The 20795-nt window shown below is 42.1% G+C and overlaps 1 protein-coding gene across 5 annotated transcripts in view; it reads right to left on the bottom strand.

Annotated features, from left to right (window-relative positions):
- The window catches only part of LOC111562637 (AT-rich interactive domain-containing protein 1B-like), a 198236-nt gene that overhangs the window by 28464 nt on the left and 148977 nt on the right, over positions 1-20795 (bottom strand). For all 5 annotated transcript variants that reach the window (XM_055005694.1, XM_055005692.1, XM_055005695.1 and 2 more), the window contains exons 6-8: positions 13857-13943; positions 9248-9427; positions 521-842 (exon numbers count right to left, since the gene is read on the bottom strand). In XM_055005694.1, the coding sequence (XP_054861669.1) occupies positions 521-842; positions 9248-9427; positions 13857-13943 (589 nt within the window). The remainder of the gene's footprint in view (positions 1-520; positions 843-9247; positions 9428-13856; positions 13944-20795) is intronic.

A 20795-nucleotide genomic window follows, 5' to 3' on the forward strand; every position in this document is an offset into this window, starting at 1 on the left:
TTGGTTTACTTGTCACTTTCGAGGCAATGTATGATGATTTCTGTCCTGATGGGAGCGGTCTCTTTCAGGACGTCAGTGCTCCCACTGATGGCATGAGAGGCCACTGAATGGTTTGATAAGTATAAAAATGATGTGAATGATATCTTACATCTTTCCCAATCACCAAACTTCAACCCAGGTAAACACCTATGGGTGGTTTTGGACTGATGTGTTAGAGAACACTCTCTACCTCCATCATCAAAACACCAAATGAGGCAATATTATTTGGAAAAATGGCGTTTCATCCCTCCAGTTGAGGTCCAGAGACTTACAGAATCAACACCAAGGTGCACTGAAGCTGTTCTGGCAGCACATGGTGACCCAGCACCTTCCTTGGACAATTTAAGTTGTTTTTTTCCTTTAATTTGTCACCACTCTGTATACAAACTTAGATGAAGAATCACAAAAATTAAAGCAGAAATGAGCTAATCTTCTAAAAACATGAATTTTCTGAAAATAAACGGTATTTCAGCGTTCTTACCTGTTGTGTATTGAATTGGCAGATCCTGGCATGGCAGCTGCTGCTCCGTCCTGGGCCTTACGGTTCGAGTTACCCAAAGAGGGAGGACCCATCCCTGGCCCAGCTGGCTGGGGCATGCTGGGGGAACTGGGACCCATGGGTGGGTACACCCTGTTCTGGCTGCCTGGGCCGTGGCTGCGTCCTCCAGGTAGAGGCTGGCCGGGCCCCTGGCCGTGCATGGGGCTGCTAGCATTCATTCCTAGGCTATTAGTCATGCCGGGGCCGGGGCCACTGTAGCTGGTACTGGCTGTCCCACTGTAGTTAGAGGGCCGAGGGTAGTTTCCTGATTAAAGAAAAAAAAAAAACAAAGACATGAATTCGCTAACAAATATGTAAAATCACTGAAAATCTGACGCTTTCCATCCACAGTGTCACATGGAAGATAAAACATGGGTTGTTGTCCCTTGAGACATTTAACTCGCCTCTTAAATTGATAGATTGCTTGGAAGAATGACACAGAATGGCTTCTGTGAAATACTGTAGCCACAGATGGGTTGTATGAATCACTTCATTTGAGAGAGATGGAGCGTGCTTGTCAGCTGATACTCTTATACCTACAACAGTGACGCATACAACAATTTCATCCATCAAGAAAATAATGTTGTGACAGATGAGGAATGAGGAATGTAAAAAGCCGGACTAAATTCTGATTCACGACCTCGACAAACTTCAGTGGATGCAGGAAAAACTATTCGGGGTGTGGACTGGTGACATTTTTCACAGCCGCTGTTGCTGGATGGCCCTGGGAACAATTGCCAAGCTTAAGGCTGACTTTGTGAAACACTTGAGAGGAGCTCTAATCTGCAGTAAATGCTTTCTTGCTGCCCTGGAGTGCCACACAGCCATGATGCCAGAAGCTTTCCTAAGGCACACTTAAACCCCTCCATTTTGGCTTTAAAAGCCCTACTCGACTCCAACTGCAATAAGAGTTGAAAGAGAATCACCATGCTGTCAAAGACAACATGTACATACACATTCAGGCACAGTAGAAGAAACCTACTGTACATGTAAGTGCTGTACACATGCACACACACACACACAAACACACACACACACACACACACACACACACACACACACACACACACACACACACACACACACACACACACACACACACACACACACACACACACACACACACACACACACACACAGAGCACATAACATTGTATTCCCTCTGCAGGCACTGAGCCTTTTCCACTGTGATATTCCCTCCCTGGGACAAATCCCCCTGCAAAATAGAAATGGAAAATGTGGCATCCTCCATTGTGAAGGGGGCTATTTATTTTGATTTGATTAAGGGTGCTTTAGTTGGGCCTCACTGCTTAATCCTCTGAGAATATGTCTGGAAAAGGGGATCAAGTCCCTTTAAAACCTGAAGGCTTTTCCGCACACTCAAACGAGGGAAAGTTAAATGACAATATTCCACACGGGGGGAAAAAAACAACTCTGAAAATGGAAATGGCTTCCCAGTGTCCTCGAGCTGCTTCAGCGAAGACACTTTCCACATGACATAAGCCTGTGAGTCCAACAGAGAGTAAGAGAGAGGAAGCATCAGAGGGTGGGGGGAAAGAGAGCAACACATGCAGAAGGAGAGGGAGGAGGAAAAACTGAGCACCCCCCCCCACAACCCCCAAGATAGGATTTATATTGAATCAAAATAAAAGTCTTTCCCATAAAAGTCTGCAACTCCACTTGAGTTTGTCCAGAAATTGTGATGAAATCTACTGTGGGAGGTGGGAAAAGAAGAAGCGGATTATTTCTGGGCAGGCTTTGGTGAGTCGGTGAGCTGAGTGCGGCTGACACCTGTCAAGGGTTTTGGGGCTATAATAGGGAAGCATTCAGGAAGAAAGAACGTCTGCTAACGAACACAAGAGGATATGTATAGTGCACGGTACATGTGTGTATGTGTGCGTATCTGCTTGACTGTGCGAACGCATGTAGAACACTTTGGAGACCCTGCAGACACTGAAAGACACATTTCCATGTTTTTTTCACTCATAAGCGACTGCCTCCAACGCAATGGAAAATCCTGGGAACGGTGCCCTGTACCCTCCCTGCTCTCTGCTCAGCTGGATGGTTTGCTGCAGATGAACAAGGCCCCAGTCAACGACCTCTCTCAGCCCTCTTTGGACAGCTGTTGAGACCCATGTCATGGCTGCCTGCCATACATTCTCAATAGCCTGGGTGGACTCTTTGTGGTTTTTGGCCCTTCTGACTGACTGAGGCTCCAGCACACCTCCCGGGGAGTTGTTTATATCATACAGGCCCATTTGGACAATCTGCATTCTTTTTCCGCCTTTAGCAGATGGGCCAAAGCCCCGAAAGTGGGAGTGAGTGTCTGGAAGTTTCCATGAGACTGAGTTCAACTTGTTTTTTTTGGTGTGTGTGTTTTTTGTTGTTTTATAGGGGTGGGAGATGCTAAGCCAGATCTAACTTAAGAGGTTTGTGCTGAAAAATGCGCCATTAAGTATTAAGCATTAAGAAAAGTTATTGCTTTCGATGTACCACCATTCAAAATGTTCTAGTTGTGGGATACGTCTGCCTCGGCTGACAAAGGAAAGACAGAGTGGCTGTGGGACAGGGTTAATGCTAAGCTTTCCGATGAGAGTCTTGCTCCACCCTGACAAGAATGATTCACTTCCTGAAGGATTGGTGCTGCGCCAGAGCACTGCTTCAAGGACAGATAGCGAACTAACCCACTTTTTAAACTGACTGAGAGCTCAACCTGAAAATTCTAGGTGTTTTCAGAAGAGACATTCATGCTTTCTCCAAGTTTGAAAGGGCTGTTAGATTACATGAGATGAGGAAGTTGGATGATTGCTGAGATAAAATTCAGTCCCAAGGAAAAATGTGGTGTATTACTTTCTGAAGACTTAAAAATGCACCCAGACCTGGGCGACGAATAAAAAATGTCTCTTTCAGGAAATGAAATGAATCTGCATGTCTTTTTTTAGCCATGACATTGGCTTTGTGTGACATACAGTAGCTGGTTTATTGTGCATACTCTGACGGGCCAGGAGAAGAAAAAAGTGCCGCGTTAGCTTTTATGATGCATGTTAGCATTAACATGTCCACAGAAGTGTGTCATCTACTTCACCTACTTCGCTGGAAACTAATCAAGGAAGGACAAGAGAAAAAGAGGACAAGGAGGATGTCATTTCTTATTTGCACCTTCTCACGTCCTTGTGGCTCAGTCTTGGTTTCTTGCCTGCTTCCCGGCACTTGCCGCCTTTGGGGAGCCTTGGTGGTATTTATAGCGCAATGGAGGGGAGGAGAAGGAGACGGAGAGCTCATGGTGCTTCGTTCACAATTACATGGAAATTCCCGGCACGGTCACGCATTTGGTGGACGCTATATCCTGCGCCGGGTTTAATCCCTGCAGTCCCGCAGGAGAGCTGGAGTGTGACCGAGCAGATTACTGTCTACTGCTTCCTCAGCAGACTGGACCAGCCAATGCTAACAGCCGAGGCAGTCATTCTCCCGTCTACGGCGGAGCGAGGTATGATGGTGCACCAGCGAGCCCTCCGGACCTGTGAACTCCATCAATAAGGAGTGGAACGCAGATTACATGGCTACATGCTTGAGCTGCCAAGGACAGAAGCGTGGGCAGGCTGTCCATGTCCACATGTGGCTGAACACATATAAAAGAAATGAATACCAGCATTTTTCTCTCTTACTTTTTTGTGAATGTGGTCGGAGGAAAATGGTTTCAGTTGGGGAGGCGGGAAAGAAAGAAGTGTGTCGATAAGAATAAACGCCCTGGTGCTCATTTTGAGATACTATCTTCTCTGTTTTTCTCTCTGAAGCAACTTATTCAGTAGTATCAAGCAGAACATTTTTTACTTAAAACATCATTTTAAATGTTTCTAAAGCAGTTAAATCTGTTTCACGTCCCTTGGCACAGAAAAACAAATGGCAGATTTCTTCGCTTGTTTCATATGGCTTTCAGACTCAGTATTAAAAGTGCAGTATTTATGTATGACTCGCTGGGATGGATACTTTTTTTTTGCAGCATCTTCTCTTGCCTGAGGCCCCAACATCTTCTCCCAGCCACCTCAGCACCTTCCCCAGCAGGGTTTCTGAGCCTGAGCAGGGCTGGGGTGCGCCTTGGGGCTGCTGAGCTCCACACACTGTCACTTTCCTCCGAAAAACTCTACTCCCTCCCCTAGGCATTCTATTTTTTTTTAATTTTTTTGGGGGGGGCTGAAATACATTGGGGCTACGACAAGGCACCGGGGCTTAAAAGTCCTGTCTGAAGCATGGTCATTACCAGCAGAGTGCATAACCCCTCGAGGGGGAGTATGTGGTGGAGGGAATCATGCAATGGGGTGGGAGAGAAAGCAGAGCTGAGGCAGACTCCAAATCTCTTTCCTGTAATGGCATAATATCCTCCTCCCCCATCTGTCTGTGTGTCCACTGTTCTCATCATGCTGGCTCTGTACCACGTCCAAGTGCATGTCTTGCAAACAGCTGTTGGAGTCATTTGAGTCCTGAGGAGAGCCTGATATCAACACAAACAGTGAGAGATCAGTTTAACGTTGGATAAAGAGGCCTTTCAGAGGACAGCCATAAACATTTCGCAGCTTAAATATTCTTTTGGAACCGTTGGGCGGTCCTCTCACTGCAAGGGCTCTCATTTAGACAGTGAGAAAACAGAAAAGTGGAAAAGCTTTGGCAAGCTCAATCTGGAAGAAAACCTTTTGGTTACAGTCGAGGAAGGAGACTTATCTAATAAAAGATCTCTGGAAACAACTACAAAATATTTCAGGATTGTTTGTAGAAGGACCGTATCCTCCTGCGCTTATGTAGCTGATTACACAAGCTGCACGATGGGTGTTTAACCCTGATAAAAGAGACGCCTTGCAGCCTTTAAAGTTACAGAACGCCAGTCTTGCTTTTTATGCTCTTTGGTGAGCTGCAAACTCTCCTGGTGTGTGCAGCATTGTTGAAAATTTGACATCACACACTACTATATACACAGAAACGCACCCTAAAACTCTCCCAGCGCAGACAGGCCAAGAAAAACAGCAGAGCAGAGTTCAGGAACTTGGAATAAGTTTCTGTGTTGGCTAATTTGTTAATACACTAGGGAGAGGGAAGGGAAGCAGATGGAGCTGTCATTAAGAACAATGACCAGCAGCTGTCTGCCATGTTCACCCCACACAGACCCCGGATGGGCCCTGTAAGGACCCAGACCCTGGCTATGTCCTGGAGTCCAAAAGAATCCTTAAGATTAGAAGTAGAATTAAGCTTAACAAAGCTTCAAACCAAGTTTAACTTTAGATAAAAGCAAAATGCAGCATTAACTATGTACAAGCCTACATTCCTGTTTTTTACAGCATTTTATCTTGTTGAAATTCTTGAAAAGTGCCTTATAGTATTTTTGGTGTTGTATGCTGTTTTGGTGACTAAAATTCCTGAATTGTACTTCATCTTCTTACCAAACAGTTTTAATGTTGCTATTTACTGACTGTGAGCAGGTTAAAGAAGGATTATATTGGGTAAAAGGTAAAGAATAAGAATTAGAGTTTAGGGTAAGTGACTGTTAATGAATTTCCCCTCAGGTCATTAGCTAATATGTGCATGTAGTTACTATATATAGCAAAGTAAATAAGAGTATCCATAATTTTGAGTTTCTTATTTCTGGAAATAGTCATTACCAATGCAGCCACTTAAGTGCCACTTTCAAGCTACTTTCTGCACAGCTGTCAGAAAATATGAGAGTAAATGGAGGTCAGTCCCAAGTGTGTTATGTTTGAAAGAGAATATAGCAACATATATAGATGGCATACACTATGTGTGTGATGAGCAGACAGCATGCCTGAGCTGTTCTTTCTGTTTCTGATGGGAACATCTCTCCTGTCATCCGAGTGAGATTTCACGCTCATCTGCCTCCAGAGCGTCTTCCAGGCTAGTCCGCCTCGCTGTCGCTCTCTGCTTACTTCATTTCTCTTTTTCTCTTTGCTTACTGGGCTGTCAGCCCAGCCAAAGTCACATTAAGAGATAAGAGTGGGTGGAGAAGGGAGACCAAATACCAAATGCATTAGGGCTATTAATCAACATTAACAAATGTGAGGAAGAGGCCGCAAATTTGGGAAAACACACGCACGGATGGGCGCATTTATCAAGGTGACACATTAAAACACACATTTACCATTAAAAAAAAAAAAAACCATAATGTTTCGTCTGGTGTGTCGCCAAAGGCAGAAAGCAAAGTACAACAGCAGATGTCAACGTTTGTTGGATGTCTGGGAGTCGTACGCTGGAGGAAGAAGCGGGCGGAGAAAGCTTAATTATATAAAACGATCCAAAGTTTTCCCCCAAATTTCCTGGAATCTGACTTGCATTTTATTTCCTATGTTTTTTTCTTTCTTAAGAATCAGAGAAAGCAAAGACTTATGTGATTGGTTTCCTGAAAGGCTCATCAAACAGGCCGACTTCCTGTGGTAAACCGAAGATGACTGCTCCAAGGGAAATATCGAAATGGTTATTCAGAAACAATTAGATGCTATTTCTATTGATCACCCTGGATTAACGTCACACTTTGGAGAAGAAACTAAAATGGAATCTCTATCTTTTAAAGAAATTACATTATTTTGAAATTACTTAAAACTGTGAATTCTATAACTTAAAACGGGTAAAATAAACTATTAGCAATGTCTGGAATATCTGTAGTAACAACTTGAGAGATTACCCATACTTAGTATTTGTTAGTTAACATGTATATATTAAAATGTGAATCTATACTTTTAAACTACTTTTGGTTAAGAAAGTTGCACAGTTCGGAAATTGTGCAATTACAGCTATTACTATTTGAAGTCTTAGGTCTCCATGCTGTGCATTTTAGCACAAAAAGCTTCTTCCTCATTGTGGAGTTTCACTTCGTGTGAGAGGAAATGTAATTTTCATCATCCTCTTGGTGTAAACACACGGCTAAAAATACACATGAAGGACCTGTGAATTTCAGCAGTGCCATAAGTGTCTCATTAGAAGAAAAGACTGTGTGCTTTTAAGACACGACAGTCCTAGTCAAAACGTAGGGGGCCATAACTATTTCAGAAGTCCCTTTCAGTACTCAATTTAGCATCAAAGGAAGTGTGAGCCTGCTCTTATTTGGATATAATAGCCTTCTGCAAACATTATGGCTGAGTGTAGAGAAGAATCACATGTATCTGAAGCAAATTTAGCATTATGTTCCCACGACTACAGCACGTTTAAATAGTGAAAGATAAATGACGAACTGTGAAAAACTCTTAAAAAAATGACCAGCTCCCTTTTCTTTGAGGTCAATGTCAAAACATTAATCCAGAATTGGAGATCATCATTCAGTGCATAAACCTCACGGCGTGTCAGTCTGCCTCGTCAGTCTGGAGCTACCTCATAATCTTATCATGAGGAGGGCCAAGAGGTCCGTCCAGGGTTCAAGTGTCTCATGAATATTCTGAGAGTCATGTTGGTTTTTAATGCCCACAGTGAGGCCCACCACACAGGACGAGAAGAGACTGTGTCTATGTGTGTGTGTGAGGGTGGTAGTTGTAGAAAGCAGGGGAGTTAGAGACAAAAACAGAGGATGGAAATGTCTTTTAAAATGAGTCTTTGTATTCCTCATTAGCAAACTCTCTTTGACACCAGTGACACTGAAGTCAAGGCCCAGTGTGACTGCGAAAGCGGGGCCAACAGTCATAAAAAATGACAAATGCGGCTTTCCCAGCAGGGGCCAAAATTCCTCTATAACCCCTTTGAATGAATGATATTCATTTCTCAATACGGCAAGTCACAAAGTGGTAGCTGTCAGTTAAAAGTCAACATGAGGCCTGCTGGTGGTTTTCACGATTAATAATCCACTGTGAAGCTTGACAGGAGTTATAGATTGTGGGAATTCAGATTCTGTCACTTTTGATTCTTGAGTTGTACTTCTTAAAATGTAGCTTGAAAGTTACATTCTAATCTCATAGAAGTTGTTTTGTACTCCAAGAATTCAACTTCCCAATAGTGTCAAATAATAAAGGCACATTCCTTGTTTGAGAAACACTAAATCTTGAATTCAGTTCTTGATAAAATGACACGTAGACTACTAGATCAGACTTTGTGTTGTCAGTAGCCTACTGGCTTCCTTTCAATAAACATTATCTCAAAAGTAATGTGCAGCTAAATCTGACACATTCTTCGAAATTTTGAGAAAAAGTAGAATATTTAGAATATAAAATCTGTTTCACACATTCTGTTTTATACATAATGTACAGTGGTTATGTAAGTGAGAGATTATGCATGGCTGAAAATGACCATACTGAGGATAAATGTGCAATTTCTCACCTGAAAATAGCACAAGTGTTACTTCAAAAAACAAATACCATGTGCTGTTATTTTGAAAAACTGGATGCTAAAAGTGTTAAGGCCTGATCACAACAGATAAAATGGACATAATGTGAAGGGAAATTACAAGCTTGTTGAAAAAGAGAGCTCCCCTCTCAAAAAAAACTTTAAACTGAATAAAATTAAGACCAATATGGAGCAAATAATACAAAAGCAAAATAAAAAGACACTACATCACCTCCTAGCCTCTGGACTATACTTCTGTTGTGCCTTTAACAAGTGTAATAAATGTAATTGCATCAATGAAAACAAATGTTTAATGTGTCTTAAAGTTTGACGTAATGCCCATATAGGAAAACAAGCTCCAACCTTGGTGTCCATACTGGGATCCTTGAGGTCCATAAGGGCCTGTGGGGCCACTCTGGGAGTACGGACCCATACCAGGATACACTGGGCCTCCAGGTGATGGGTGGGGGGACATAGGTGGTCCAGACTGTGGAGATGCAAACTGAGAGCCAGCCTGGTTTCTCTGCATGCTGGACATAAAGCCTGAAACACACAAACAGACATAAAAAAATAAATAAATCAGCTTTTAGCTCCTAAAATTCCCCGAGTTTTTCAGCAGTGAATCAACATGCTCAGTGAAATCAAATGTTGACTGAGGGCAGCCCAACAAACTGGGATATCTATTCAATTTCCCCGTGTAAAGAGATCCTTCCCTTTTGATGAAAGCCTTAATCTTTTACCTCGGCACTGACTCCTGTTACTCGTAGATACCGTATACTTTGGTGAGAAATACAGCATGGATCGGGTATGAGACAAAACATACAAAAAAAAAAAAAAATGCCAAATGTTAAAATGAAACCTTAGCACAAACAAAAACACACACAGAGAACCTTTGAGTGAATTTTATCACTGGCAAAAGCACAGGTCAAGTGTATACCTAGCCCTGAAAGATGTATGTGGAAGCAAAAGCTGAGCCTATGTGTACATATGAAAGAATGGGCATGCTTGAGTTAAAAAACAAACCAACCGTGTGCTCTGCTCTCCACAGAATAGCCAGTGATTTGACCATGGCTACTATGTTATTCTAAGCCGTTCTGTCAATAGATGTGTCAAAGCCTCTCAGGCCCAAACTCGCCCGCACCATTCAAATTGACATTTGGAGCGATCCTCGCCTGGGCTTCGCTCTTTCAAGCTGCATCGTTCCGTTTTTAAAACCCACAGAAAGGTCTCCCAATCCACCACGAATGGGGAAAGGTCGCTGGATGGCCATTGAGGGAAAAAGAGAGGCTGTGTGGGTGTGGAAATGTATGTGTGTTGAGGAAGGGAGGTGGGGATTCGGTATTGCAGATTAGGTGTAAATGGATTGGGTCCGCTCCACTGTACACTTCGATAGCTATCCACTTTGTTGAGTGAGCGCAGGCCGACTCTTTAGTGAGTTTGGGGTTTTAGGGAAACGGCGGAGTCGGGAAGTGCAAAGTGACACTTGTACAATTCCTTGTTTCTGCTAAGAGAGCAGGAGAAAATGTGAGGAAAGGGGGAGCGAGATAAAAGTTTTAAAATGCCATGTGTACTCGCCATACGCTTGCGTGCACATACATGCGTGAACATATTTGTGTTTCTGAGCGCGTGGGGGGAGATAACAGAGTAAGAGAGAAATAAACGCTTCGTGTGTGTGTGTGTGTGTGTGTTTGTGGTGAAGAGACGAAGGCCAAGACAGAGAGTGAGGCAGCGAGAGAGAGAGAAAGAGTGTGTGTGTGTGTGTGTGTGTGTGTGTGTGTGGGAGGGAAAGAGCGATTGGGGCCTGAAAGTGCTTAGGCTGCGAGTGCTGGGTTTAAGGAGCGAGGACATTATTGTAATGTTTTGCTTCCATTAGGGTAAGGGGATTCTGGGAGAGGAGGAGAAAAAAATACAGTGTGTAATACCGCACTTTAAATTGCCTGGAAAATGGATGGGGAGAGGAACATTGTGCAGACAGTGCTAAAAGCAAATAACACATTCAAGGATTTTTCTCTCTCTCTGCTTCGTTCTCTATCCACACACACACACATAAACACACACACACACACACACACACACAAACCTTTCTCTCTTTTCTGGCAAAGCGAATGAAGCTCTCAGCCGGACAACAACGGGCAGCGGGCAAAGCACGCGAGAAAAAGTAGAGGGGGGAGAAAAAAGGGACATTCAGCGGATTTATGGAAATGAAGAGTGAAGAGAGGCTCTTAGGGAGGCAGGCACTTGAGCAAAGTGGGGCGTGTGTGCAGACGAGGAGGAGGGGGGTTAATCCTAGCCAGGAAAACAGCAAAAAAAAAAAAACAACAGCCAACCCTGTTAACCGTGCCGTGTTTTCCTGGACCGGGCCTGGGAGGAGAGCTCAAGGTTTACAGGCATTAGAGAGCAGCATTAAATCTCCGACTTGATTTCATCATGTTGGGAAATAACCTTTTACAGTGCCTCGCTCTCTCTATCTCTCTCTCCCTCCGTCTTCATCTATCCACTCCCTCTGTCTCTCTGTGATGTTAACTGCTCTTTGGTGGGTGATAGAGAGGGAGCATCGCTGTAATTCCATTAAGGTTACATTTCGCTCTTTGAGTTTGTTTTTTTTTTTTGGCAATGTTGTGTGGATTTTTATTTATTTGTTTATTTTTATTTTTCATTTTTTTTGTAAATGAGGGACTCTACTGTTTTTAGCAATACCCGAGAAGTGGCCATAATTGCTGGAAACAATTTCCAGTTCGGTCAGTACATGTGGCTTGCGGGTTAGCATTCATGTTACAAGCCTTTGGCAACAATTCGTGGCCAAAGCTGAAGTGGCTCCATCAACAGAACACACACTCTCGATTTGAACGAAGCCCAGGGGAAGGTTGACTAGATGTTTACTGCTAGGTTTTTGTCAAACAACAATTTTCCCCTGACCATGAAGTTGACCACAGATGAAACATAATGCGAAGGTCTTGGGTCTGTTTGCGAGTGAGTGATCCTGCTTTTCCTAAACTGCAACAATTATCAATGGATCAAGTATGATTTTAAAAGGTTAGTTTTTAATATATTCTGTCATACAGGTATAAAGTTGAAGATATCCTTGCTTTTAAACCCATAAGGACTCTTTTCTGTTCATGTGGATACACTGCAGGACATGTACAGCGTAGGGTTGAGGCAAAATAAGAAGAGAGCTTTTGATTTGGAGATTGTTGTGTCTTTGGTTTCTGAAACCGATTTTTCAAGGAGTTTGTGTAATATTAATAAGTTAACATCTACAGACTACAGTAGACCCTTTAAGAAACAAGAAAACTCCGCCAAGGCTGCTCAGTTGTTGGATCGTTTGCGGTAGCTGAAATCTTAAAAAATATTGTGGCAGAAATCACGGCGACATAGATTGTGGCTATTTAATATGGCTGTACCCACAAACAAAATGACCTTGCCCTGAGTACAGGCGCGTGTTATGTATATGCATGTTTTGTACGGATACCAAATTGTGTGACCTAAATATGTAGTGGGCAGCAGGAATTGATGGGACTCGGAAACATCCCCACATTTTAATTGTTCCTTTTATGGTTTCCAATGGATAAGTGCTGATTAGTCCTCAACGGTCGATTTTTAGTAGGATTGCAATCATGTGATCGTCAGCATCTAGCTGATGTAGTGTTCACTTGTAGTTATGGTTACAGTGACGCTGTGCCGCTATCTCGCTATGATACAGAAATCTTTAACAAATCTGTGGATCCAGACTATAAGCCGCATCACTGCCAAAATCCAATGAGGTGGTCCTTGTGTCATTTCTGACCTTTCCTGAAAATTTCATCCAAATCCTTGAATCTGTTTTTGAGTAATGTTGCTAACAGTAGACAAACAGACAGAAGGACAAACGTACGCCGATTGTCACATAACTCCGCCGTGTTCCTTGGTGGGAATACTAGCAGATACTAGTAAATACATGCCGATGGGGTGATTAAAACGCTTAAGTCAAGTCCTGTTTGACATAAAGTGGTCTTTTCGTGTACACTGGTAGTTTAATTTAAATCTCCTGTAAAATACTATAAATAGAAGAAGGTCAGTTTTTACATTAACGGTGCACATCTCTGTGGCACCACTTACATTCAGCCATCACGCCACTTTCACTGATTATAGTTTAAGCAGCATCTGCTCTGTAAATGGTCAGCATATGCTAACAGGTTTGAAATGCATTAGATGTCATGCAACATTATTGCCTCCTTAAAAATGTGCAGATCTATGAAGTTCCTGAATCCTTCGTCACCCACCCATCCCCACTCACTGCAACTCAGGGACACCAGCTCACCTGTGAATCTCTTTGAACAATGTCAAACCACTCTTTGCTATACCAGTTGTAACAGAAACCAGAAGCAGATTTGGGAGAAAAATAACTATATGGAAAGTCCCACCCACAAGATGACAGGAAACCGTCCAAGTCTGAATCTGTGTTTTGGAGACATCATCATCATCATCGGTGTCATCAGTACACTGCAGTTTAACAGTGGGAATACTCAGTCATGTCGTCAACTGCGTATTTTGCTTATGATTTTTAGATCACCATATGGACACATTAACGAGAAAGAAAAACGTGATTTTCATCAGAGACAGTGTGTAAATTCAAGTCAAACTGTTTGTTCACATCTCTGTGGTAACGTCTTGCATTCCAAATCCTCTTATTCCCCGAGGAAATCTCTCATTACAGCCACTGTTATTCTGTGAGCTGTGTGAAAATACCATTTCTATTTTCTGTTCATTATGGCCTCCTCACTGCTGTGAGATGTAAAGAAACAATGGAAAGTATTTCTGTACAGCACAAAGACTAGAGTGTATAAAATTGGGTCTTCTAAGGACATGTGTACTTGATAAAGAGCATGTCCTAAACACACACATGTACACACACTAATCTCTGTCTACTCCTTGAGGACTCCACCAGACAAGGTCAAACACCAAATGTTTGCCATTGGCTAGCACACAGACGTACCTCTCTCCTGAGCCATAGGTGAGCGTGTGATTGGCGGGTGGGCTCCATCTGGTCCGTTTCCAGAGCTCTGTGGGGCCATAGTCGAACCTGCAGAACCACAATGAAGTATGAAAATTCAGGTCCCCGTGTGGCACCAACACATTTTAGCCTCACAATGGTTCCATCCTGTCTTTGTAACAAAAGCTGTCACATTAAAAGAAAATGCTTTGCATGAATTGTATTCCCTCCTTTGCATGAAAGTGAGGTCAACAGAAAATGGTTTTATACTTGCTTTGAAGAAAAACTGCACAAACTGATGTCACAATTAAGCTTTGAAGGACCACTTTTGTCTCTGCATTTCTTTCACTGCCACAAAAGTACATGGTTCAAAAAGTTTTCTGTCGTTTGATTGTTGAAATAAAAACACTGAGGGATAAGTATTAGGCAGAAGTTTTTGTTTTGTTTTGACTGAAGCTGCCCTGGCTTTGTTTCTTGAGCATCGATTGATTGGGTCGAGGGGTCTGATGCCAAATTTAGCCTTTACAGGCGCACCAAGAGCTCAGCACAATTACTATACATGAAGTTGTTTGTGATTCGCTATTAGCTAAATGACAAATGCACTTCCAGAGGACATATCAAGTCATTGGACCCCCTGCCACTTCCTTGTGTAAGCATTAAAACCAGAGCGATCCCCTATAGAAAACCAGAGCCATTTGAGGACCATTGATTAGGTGGTTGTGCAGGTCTTTGGGAAGCGCCTGTTCCATTGAAATTCAATAGCGAGTTGAGAGTCTGATTAGGACAATGGCAGACAGAGACTACGGTGGATTGATTTGGCCTAGAGGAAGGAGAGAGATGGCAAATTAACCTTTTATCTTTGGATTCAGGCCGGTGAAAACGATGAGAGGAAAAGTCGAGGCGATAACTGGTTTGTTTTTTCGCTCTTCATGCATATTTCTGCTGATGAGGTGGACAATTCGGCACTTAAATGTCATTTAAATGACACACAGCTAGCTCAGACATGAGGGAAATGCATGATTGTCACTACATATTTTTACTATTACAGTATAACTCTTTACTTGCCTTGATAGAAATATGTTCCAGAGGTGATTGTTTACTCGGGATGATACATATGAAGTACAGTTAGAGTGCTGTATTAACACAATTTTGTTGCTACAGTGTCCTTAAAACTCACAGTGAATATAAATCCCTTATTATAGAGGAAACACTTCACATTATTCAATCACTCAGTGGTATGTGTGCTGTTTCGAGAAGTGTGTGTGTGTGTGTATATACATGTAAGTGTGAGTGTGTGTGTGACGTGTCCACGGCAGCAGTAATACATGACTGGAGGTGACACACTCTCCACATAAACAAACCCAATTAAGTCAACATAATTGCTTTGCATAAAAATGCATAAACAACATTTCCATCCACCGCCGCCTACTCACACACAAACACGCGCGCACACACACACGCAACATGCAAAGTAATTGCACAAACAAGTGTAAATAAACACACTCGAGCACACAAAGAAACACATGTAAGAACACAAAGGCACATAGGATATGAGCTGAAATATTCACGCACACAGACCTCCCGCCTCACACATGAATAGATCCAGCGGCGCTGCTTCAAAGAGAGAATATTCGATTAGTTAGCCTGTCACCGTGTTGCAGGGGGCAATGGGAAATGTTGCTACGTGAACGTTAAAGCAACTGTGAGATAACGCTAGAAATACCGTCCACTTGCTGCAATGTGTGCACATAGCAGCAGTGAAAGAAGCAACCAGATCCACTGCTTAAGTTAAAGCTGCAATAACAAAATTTAGAAGCACTCCATTACAAGTAAAACCTTTTAATTCAAAGCAAAAAGTAAGTTAAAAAGTAAAGCAATGTATAATGAAGTAGTCCATTTCTAAATATTTATTAATGTATACAGTATAGTCCATTTATGGAGGATTATCATATTTAACTGTAGGATTTTTATCTTGTGCTAATAGAAAGTACATTTTCTCAAGCGCTAGTTACTTATTTCCATTTTCTGCTTTTGTGTTAAAGTTCTTTTCACCACAATCCAGAGGCAAATATTGTGCTTTTTGCTGAACTACATTTATTGTTGATTAATAACACCAAATCTAATCAACAAATAAATCATGATGTAATATTACCCAGGAAGATAAAACCATATTGATCCTCGAGGGGGAAATCACAAGCTACCCGGCAGATAATAAAGTAGCTAAATCACCTTTACTGGCTTTAACGTTAAAGTGATGGAGACATTAATGCATCAATAATTGAAATTATGATTATGATTATTATGAAATGTGCCATTCCGCATAATCAGTGCTTGAAGTACATTTTGATGCTAATACTTTTGCACTTTTACTTAAGTATGAATTTAATTGCATGACAATTATTTGCCACAGAACATTTCTACACTTACACTGAAGTAAAGGATCTTCTTCTACCTCTGGTAGAGTGTGAGTGAAACATTACCTATTTTATATAGTGTTGGAAGTTCAATACATGTAAAGCATCATGTTTAACAGGTTGGTCGTGTGTTTAAAGCATCTATGCAGTACCTGCTAAAAACACAGTAGCGTGAAACTTCGTCTGTGATATCAAGTAATGGTAGAAATCAAAGTAGTATTGAAGTAGTATGAGCTGTATAATGGAAATAATATTGGAAACACTCTTGTACAAGTATGTGTGCATATGGGTCAATATATAATTGAGGCACGTTTGAAGTCTTGCATACATTTTTATTAAAAGCAAAAACAAAAGTTTTTTATGTTCATTATGATGCTGTCCTTACAAATTCCATAATTATTTATTATGGAAACAATCACATTAATAAAAATGACTGGATATCACTAAAATGCCAACTAAATAACGGTACGAATTTAATAACAAATACCTTCTGATTAGCTAAACAATAATAAAATGGGCTGATTCAAAAATTGTTTTCATTGTTCTCTTTTTACTGAGTTGAGATAATTTTCAGATATTTCTTTTTTGGCAATATATCAAATTTTATATGGGAAATAACAAATTGTATCTGTGTCTGAGAAATCACTTTCAGTTAAGTTACCCATTACAAAAACACCTCTCAAGGAAATGTGTTAATTCCAGATCACATGACCTGCTCCACATGATGTCATTTCCTCCTGAAGAGAAGACTGGCAAGACTCCAAGGCTTTCTGAATTATTTAATATAAAGTAGTGTGTGAGTCAAGTGTGAATTTATTGCATGTCAGGTTTACTACAATATCTTTATAAATAACTTTCAATTTCAATTTTACTCAATTGTATATATAATATTTTAGAAGAATCGTTCTGTAAAAATGCCATGTGGTGTTTGGTTATAGGCGGCCATGTTGATTTTAGATCTGAAAACAGCAGAAAATGTCAACTATATTACAAAAAATCCTGCAATTATATACTGACCTGTACATGTGTATGCAACTGTGTGGGGAAAGGCTTCCTCCAAATTGCATGTGTACTCTAATGCGTTCTGCTTCAGTGTGTACATTATGTGTTTGTGTGTCAGGTTGGAGAAGCCTACAGCATCTAGCAAAGGGTCATGGCCGCTTGTTGCCAGAGGGACAGATTTATCTGCAGCCCAGGTTTAGATGGGTGGGAAGTGAGAGATGAAGGATGCTCGCAGGAGTTTACTGAACCCTTAAACTGTGGAAGTGGACCCTACGATAAAGGCTGGCTCTGTGTGTGTGTGTGTGTGTGTGTGTGTGTGTGTGTGTGTGTGTGTGTGTGTGTGTGTGCAGGGATGCATGCCAGGCACCAGCTTTGCTGTCAGACTCTGTTTGTTTGGATGGCAGAGTGGTAGTGGCAGCAGCTTGTACTGTATGTGTGTCTGTGTATGTGTGTGGATGCATGCCACTGTGAAGGTAGAAACGGGGAACAGTGCCCTCCATGCTCCACTACTCCCTCCACACACCCATGTAAACTGTCACCACAGATGAAATTAATGCCAAGACATATGCGTGAGTTTATGTGTGTGTGTATGTGTGTGAGAAAGAGGAAAATGAAAACCAATAGGGCAAAAGAAGAAAGACAAGCAACAGAGAACCTTGTTCCGGAAAAGAAAACTGAAAATCAGATGAGAGAGAAGTGGTAGCACAGTTGAGCACAACAAGGCCTCACCCCTCCTTCCTTCTTCCTTTCCAATGAAAGAGTAAACTTTGTGCACTTCGTAATTATTTCACTACCAATTACTGTCCAAACAAAGCCTCTTCTCACATTTTCTTCTCTTCTGTTCCTCCCTTGCCTCTCTCCTCTCCTCTCATCTCCTCACTATCATTTTTAACAAGGTGTCATTAAATAATTACGTCCAAATAAAACAAACAGGCTCCACAGTGAGTCCTGGCACTTTTAATCCACACTATTAATAATTCATATGCTGAATCTTTGACGTGCAGTTCTTCTAGGTGTGCTGCAGAGAGAGAGCAGAGAGGGGAGAGGAGCTAAATGTCAGCAGGAGTTGACTGTATACCTTTCCCTGTCCACAGGAAAAAAACTCTTTGCTGTGAATAAAAATGTAAAAACAAATAAATGGTATGGAAATGCTTCCACAATGCTTCAGGTCATCTTCCTCCTCTTACTGCTGTGCATGTGTATGCAATTTCATATTTGGCTGTAACTATGTGAGATATGCAACTTTTTCTCATGCATTTTTTATTATAAAAATAAACATACAGTCTAAAAGGTTTTTCAGCAATTACATGATTTGATATATTTTTCTTTCAAAATCTCAATGCTTATAGCTGAATATGACTGTGTTTAAGTGTGACAGAGACTGTTTGAATACTTGCGATTGTTCTTGCGTCTTTTTGCACCTTTTTGTGCTTTTTAGTTTCTTTAGACTATGCATGTTTTCATATCTATGTGCTTGACTTTGTCCTTGATTCATATTTTTTTCTTTTTGCGTGCTTCACTTTCAGTGCTCCCATGGGTGTTCTATAATAATTAGCACATGCAACAGTCAGTGATGTGGCAATATCTCGTTGTCCTGCTGTCTCACCCCGCATCTTTATCCACTGTCTGTAATTTACGCCTTTAAAATCAGCCACATACGTGTAAATAACACATTGTCGCTCACATCCACATATATTTCCTTTAAAATAACAGGAGCAGAGTACCAAAGATGCAAGGTACATGTATTTTTAATTGCAAATGGTGTTTTTCTTCTGAAGAAATTCTGTGTGGCACCTGGATAATCTGTGATTTTTGCCTTCAAACATCAGAGAGTGCACCTGTACAAATGTTTGTCCCGAACACTGACCCACTGGGCTTCAAAGATTTGACGCTGATGGAGGCTTAGGAGGACGGGACCTGCAGCACGAAGACCAAGAGCAAAACAGGAAGACATCTAGACTGGGGATGCTCTTTGGAATGTAGCTGAAGAGCCAAATCACTGTAATTTCCTCTTTGTAAAAAGCCACTTAGCAAACACATCCATTTTCAACTCTTTTCTCCTGATACACGGCGGCAGGGCCAAAAGTAGTGGGAGTTCATTGCGTTTTTTTTTTTTCTTTGGAGGGGGGGAGATAATGCTCCTCGCTAAAAACCCAATGCACATTTTAAATTTCTCTTCCACAAGGACTGTCGAGGCAACCCTGAGTCTCCTTTGAAGAGAGGGAGTGTGGTCTTTGAAGCTTTTTTTCATCAGGGTTTCAAACGCAAATGCTGGTGAAGTTCAAAGCTGAGGGAGAGCACTTGTGGCCATATTTCTGTTTTGTTTCACGGCCCTGGAAATATTAAGCTTAGGAACTAGGTGCGTATGTGTGTGCGTGTAATGCCAATGAAGAAAAGTCAACCAGGGATTCAATGAAAAGACTTTTTAATTGCGGATAAAAGAGAGGTGCGGGCGTGTGTTAGCGTGTTTTGACACGCTTGCAAAGGTGTGCAGATACATGTATGTGCAAGGATGCATTAAGTGTCTTCGCTTTCCTACATGCACACACACGCACTCGCACACTTCCCAACTGTTTCTCACAAATGCAGACCCCCTCAGTGAGTGCCATTTTTGCTAAAGTGAGGTAACTGTGGCGAGCCCTAATAGACTGGCACAGAATACAGAGAAAGGGCTGCTTCAGCACCATCTCTTAATACAACCCTAAGGCTATAAATGCACACACACCTACACCGACCAACAAACACACACAAACACACCACACCAAGGTAATATCCCCCGTTTGCCGTGTCTTTAGGGGAAAGAGGCAGATAAACAGCGGGCTCCAATAATGGTGGTTTAGATCTCAATGGGTGCGAGTCGATGCCTCTCCAAGCCGGGGGCTAATGCCAGTTAACTCTCCCTGTAGGGGACGAACGCAGGCCTGCGGTGGCTCGCAAAACAAGCGCTCTCCCAAGATCCTCATTACTTCCAACGCTGAGTAGCAACTGTAAGTAAAGCAAAACTGCAGCTTAAGCTAAAAAAATAGCAAGCAGGATGCGGGGGAGAGAGAGCGATGGAGTGAGAGAAAGCAAGAAAATAGGTGTTGGGGAGGGAAAATAATTGCACACTATGCTCCGGTTAGGGTTTTCCAGTCGGACAGAGTTAGAATGGGATTTCACTAAATGGCTAACGCAGCAAGCAGGTGCCGTTTTCTTCTCTTTTTTTCCCTGTTTTGGCCGACGGTGTGCTTTGTGAATATAATGCCTGTGGGGAGGGCATTTTGCTGTTTCACTTCGAACACGAGCAGCCATCAGGAGGAGACAGAGGGATTGTGGGAGAGGAGAGGAGGGGAGGAAAGAGTTGCGTGGTGGTGGTGGTGGTGGGGTTGATGTGTGGTTGGGATGAAGAAGGGGGGTAAAAAAAAAAGAAAGGAGGACAGAAGTAGAGAAAAAGAGCTGGAGGAGAGATGTGGAGAAATAAGAGGGAGGAACAGAGGCAGAAATGTGGATGGAAAATTCAGCCTTGTTCCTCGGTGGGAGGCCTGTA

Source organism: Amphiprion ocellaris, chromosome 20, assembly GCF_022539595.1.
Source record: "Amphiprion ocellaris isolate individual 3 ecotype Okinawa chromosome 20, ASM2253959v1, whole genome shotgun sequence".
Classification (NCBI taxonomy): Eukaryota; Metazoa; Chordata; class Actinopteri; family Pomacentridae; genus Amphiprion; species Amphiprion ocellaris.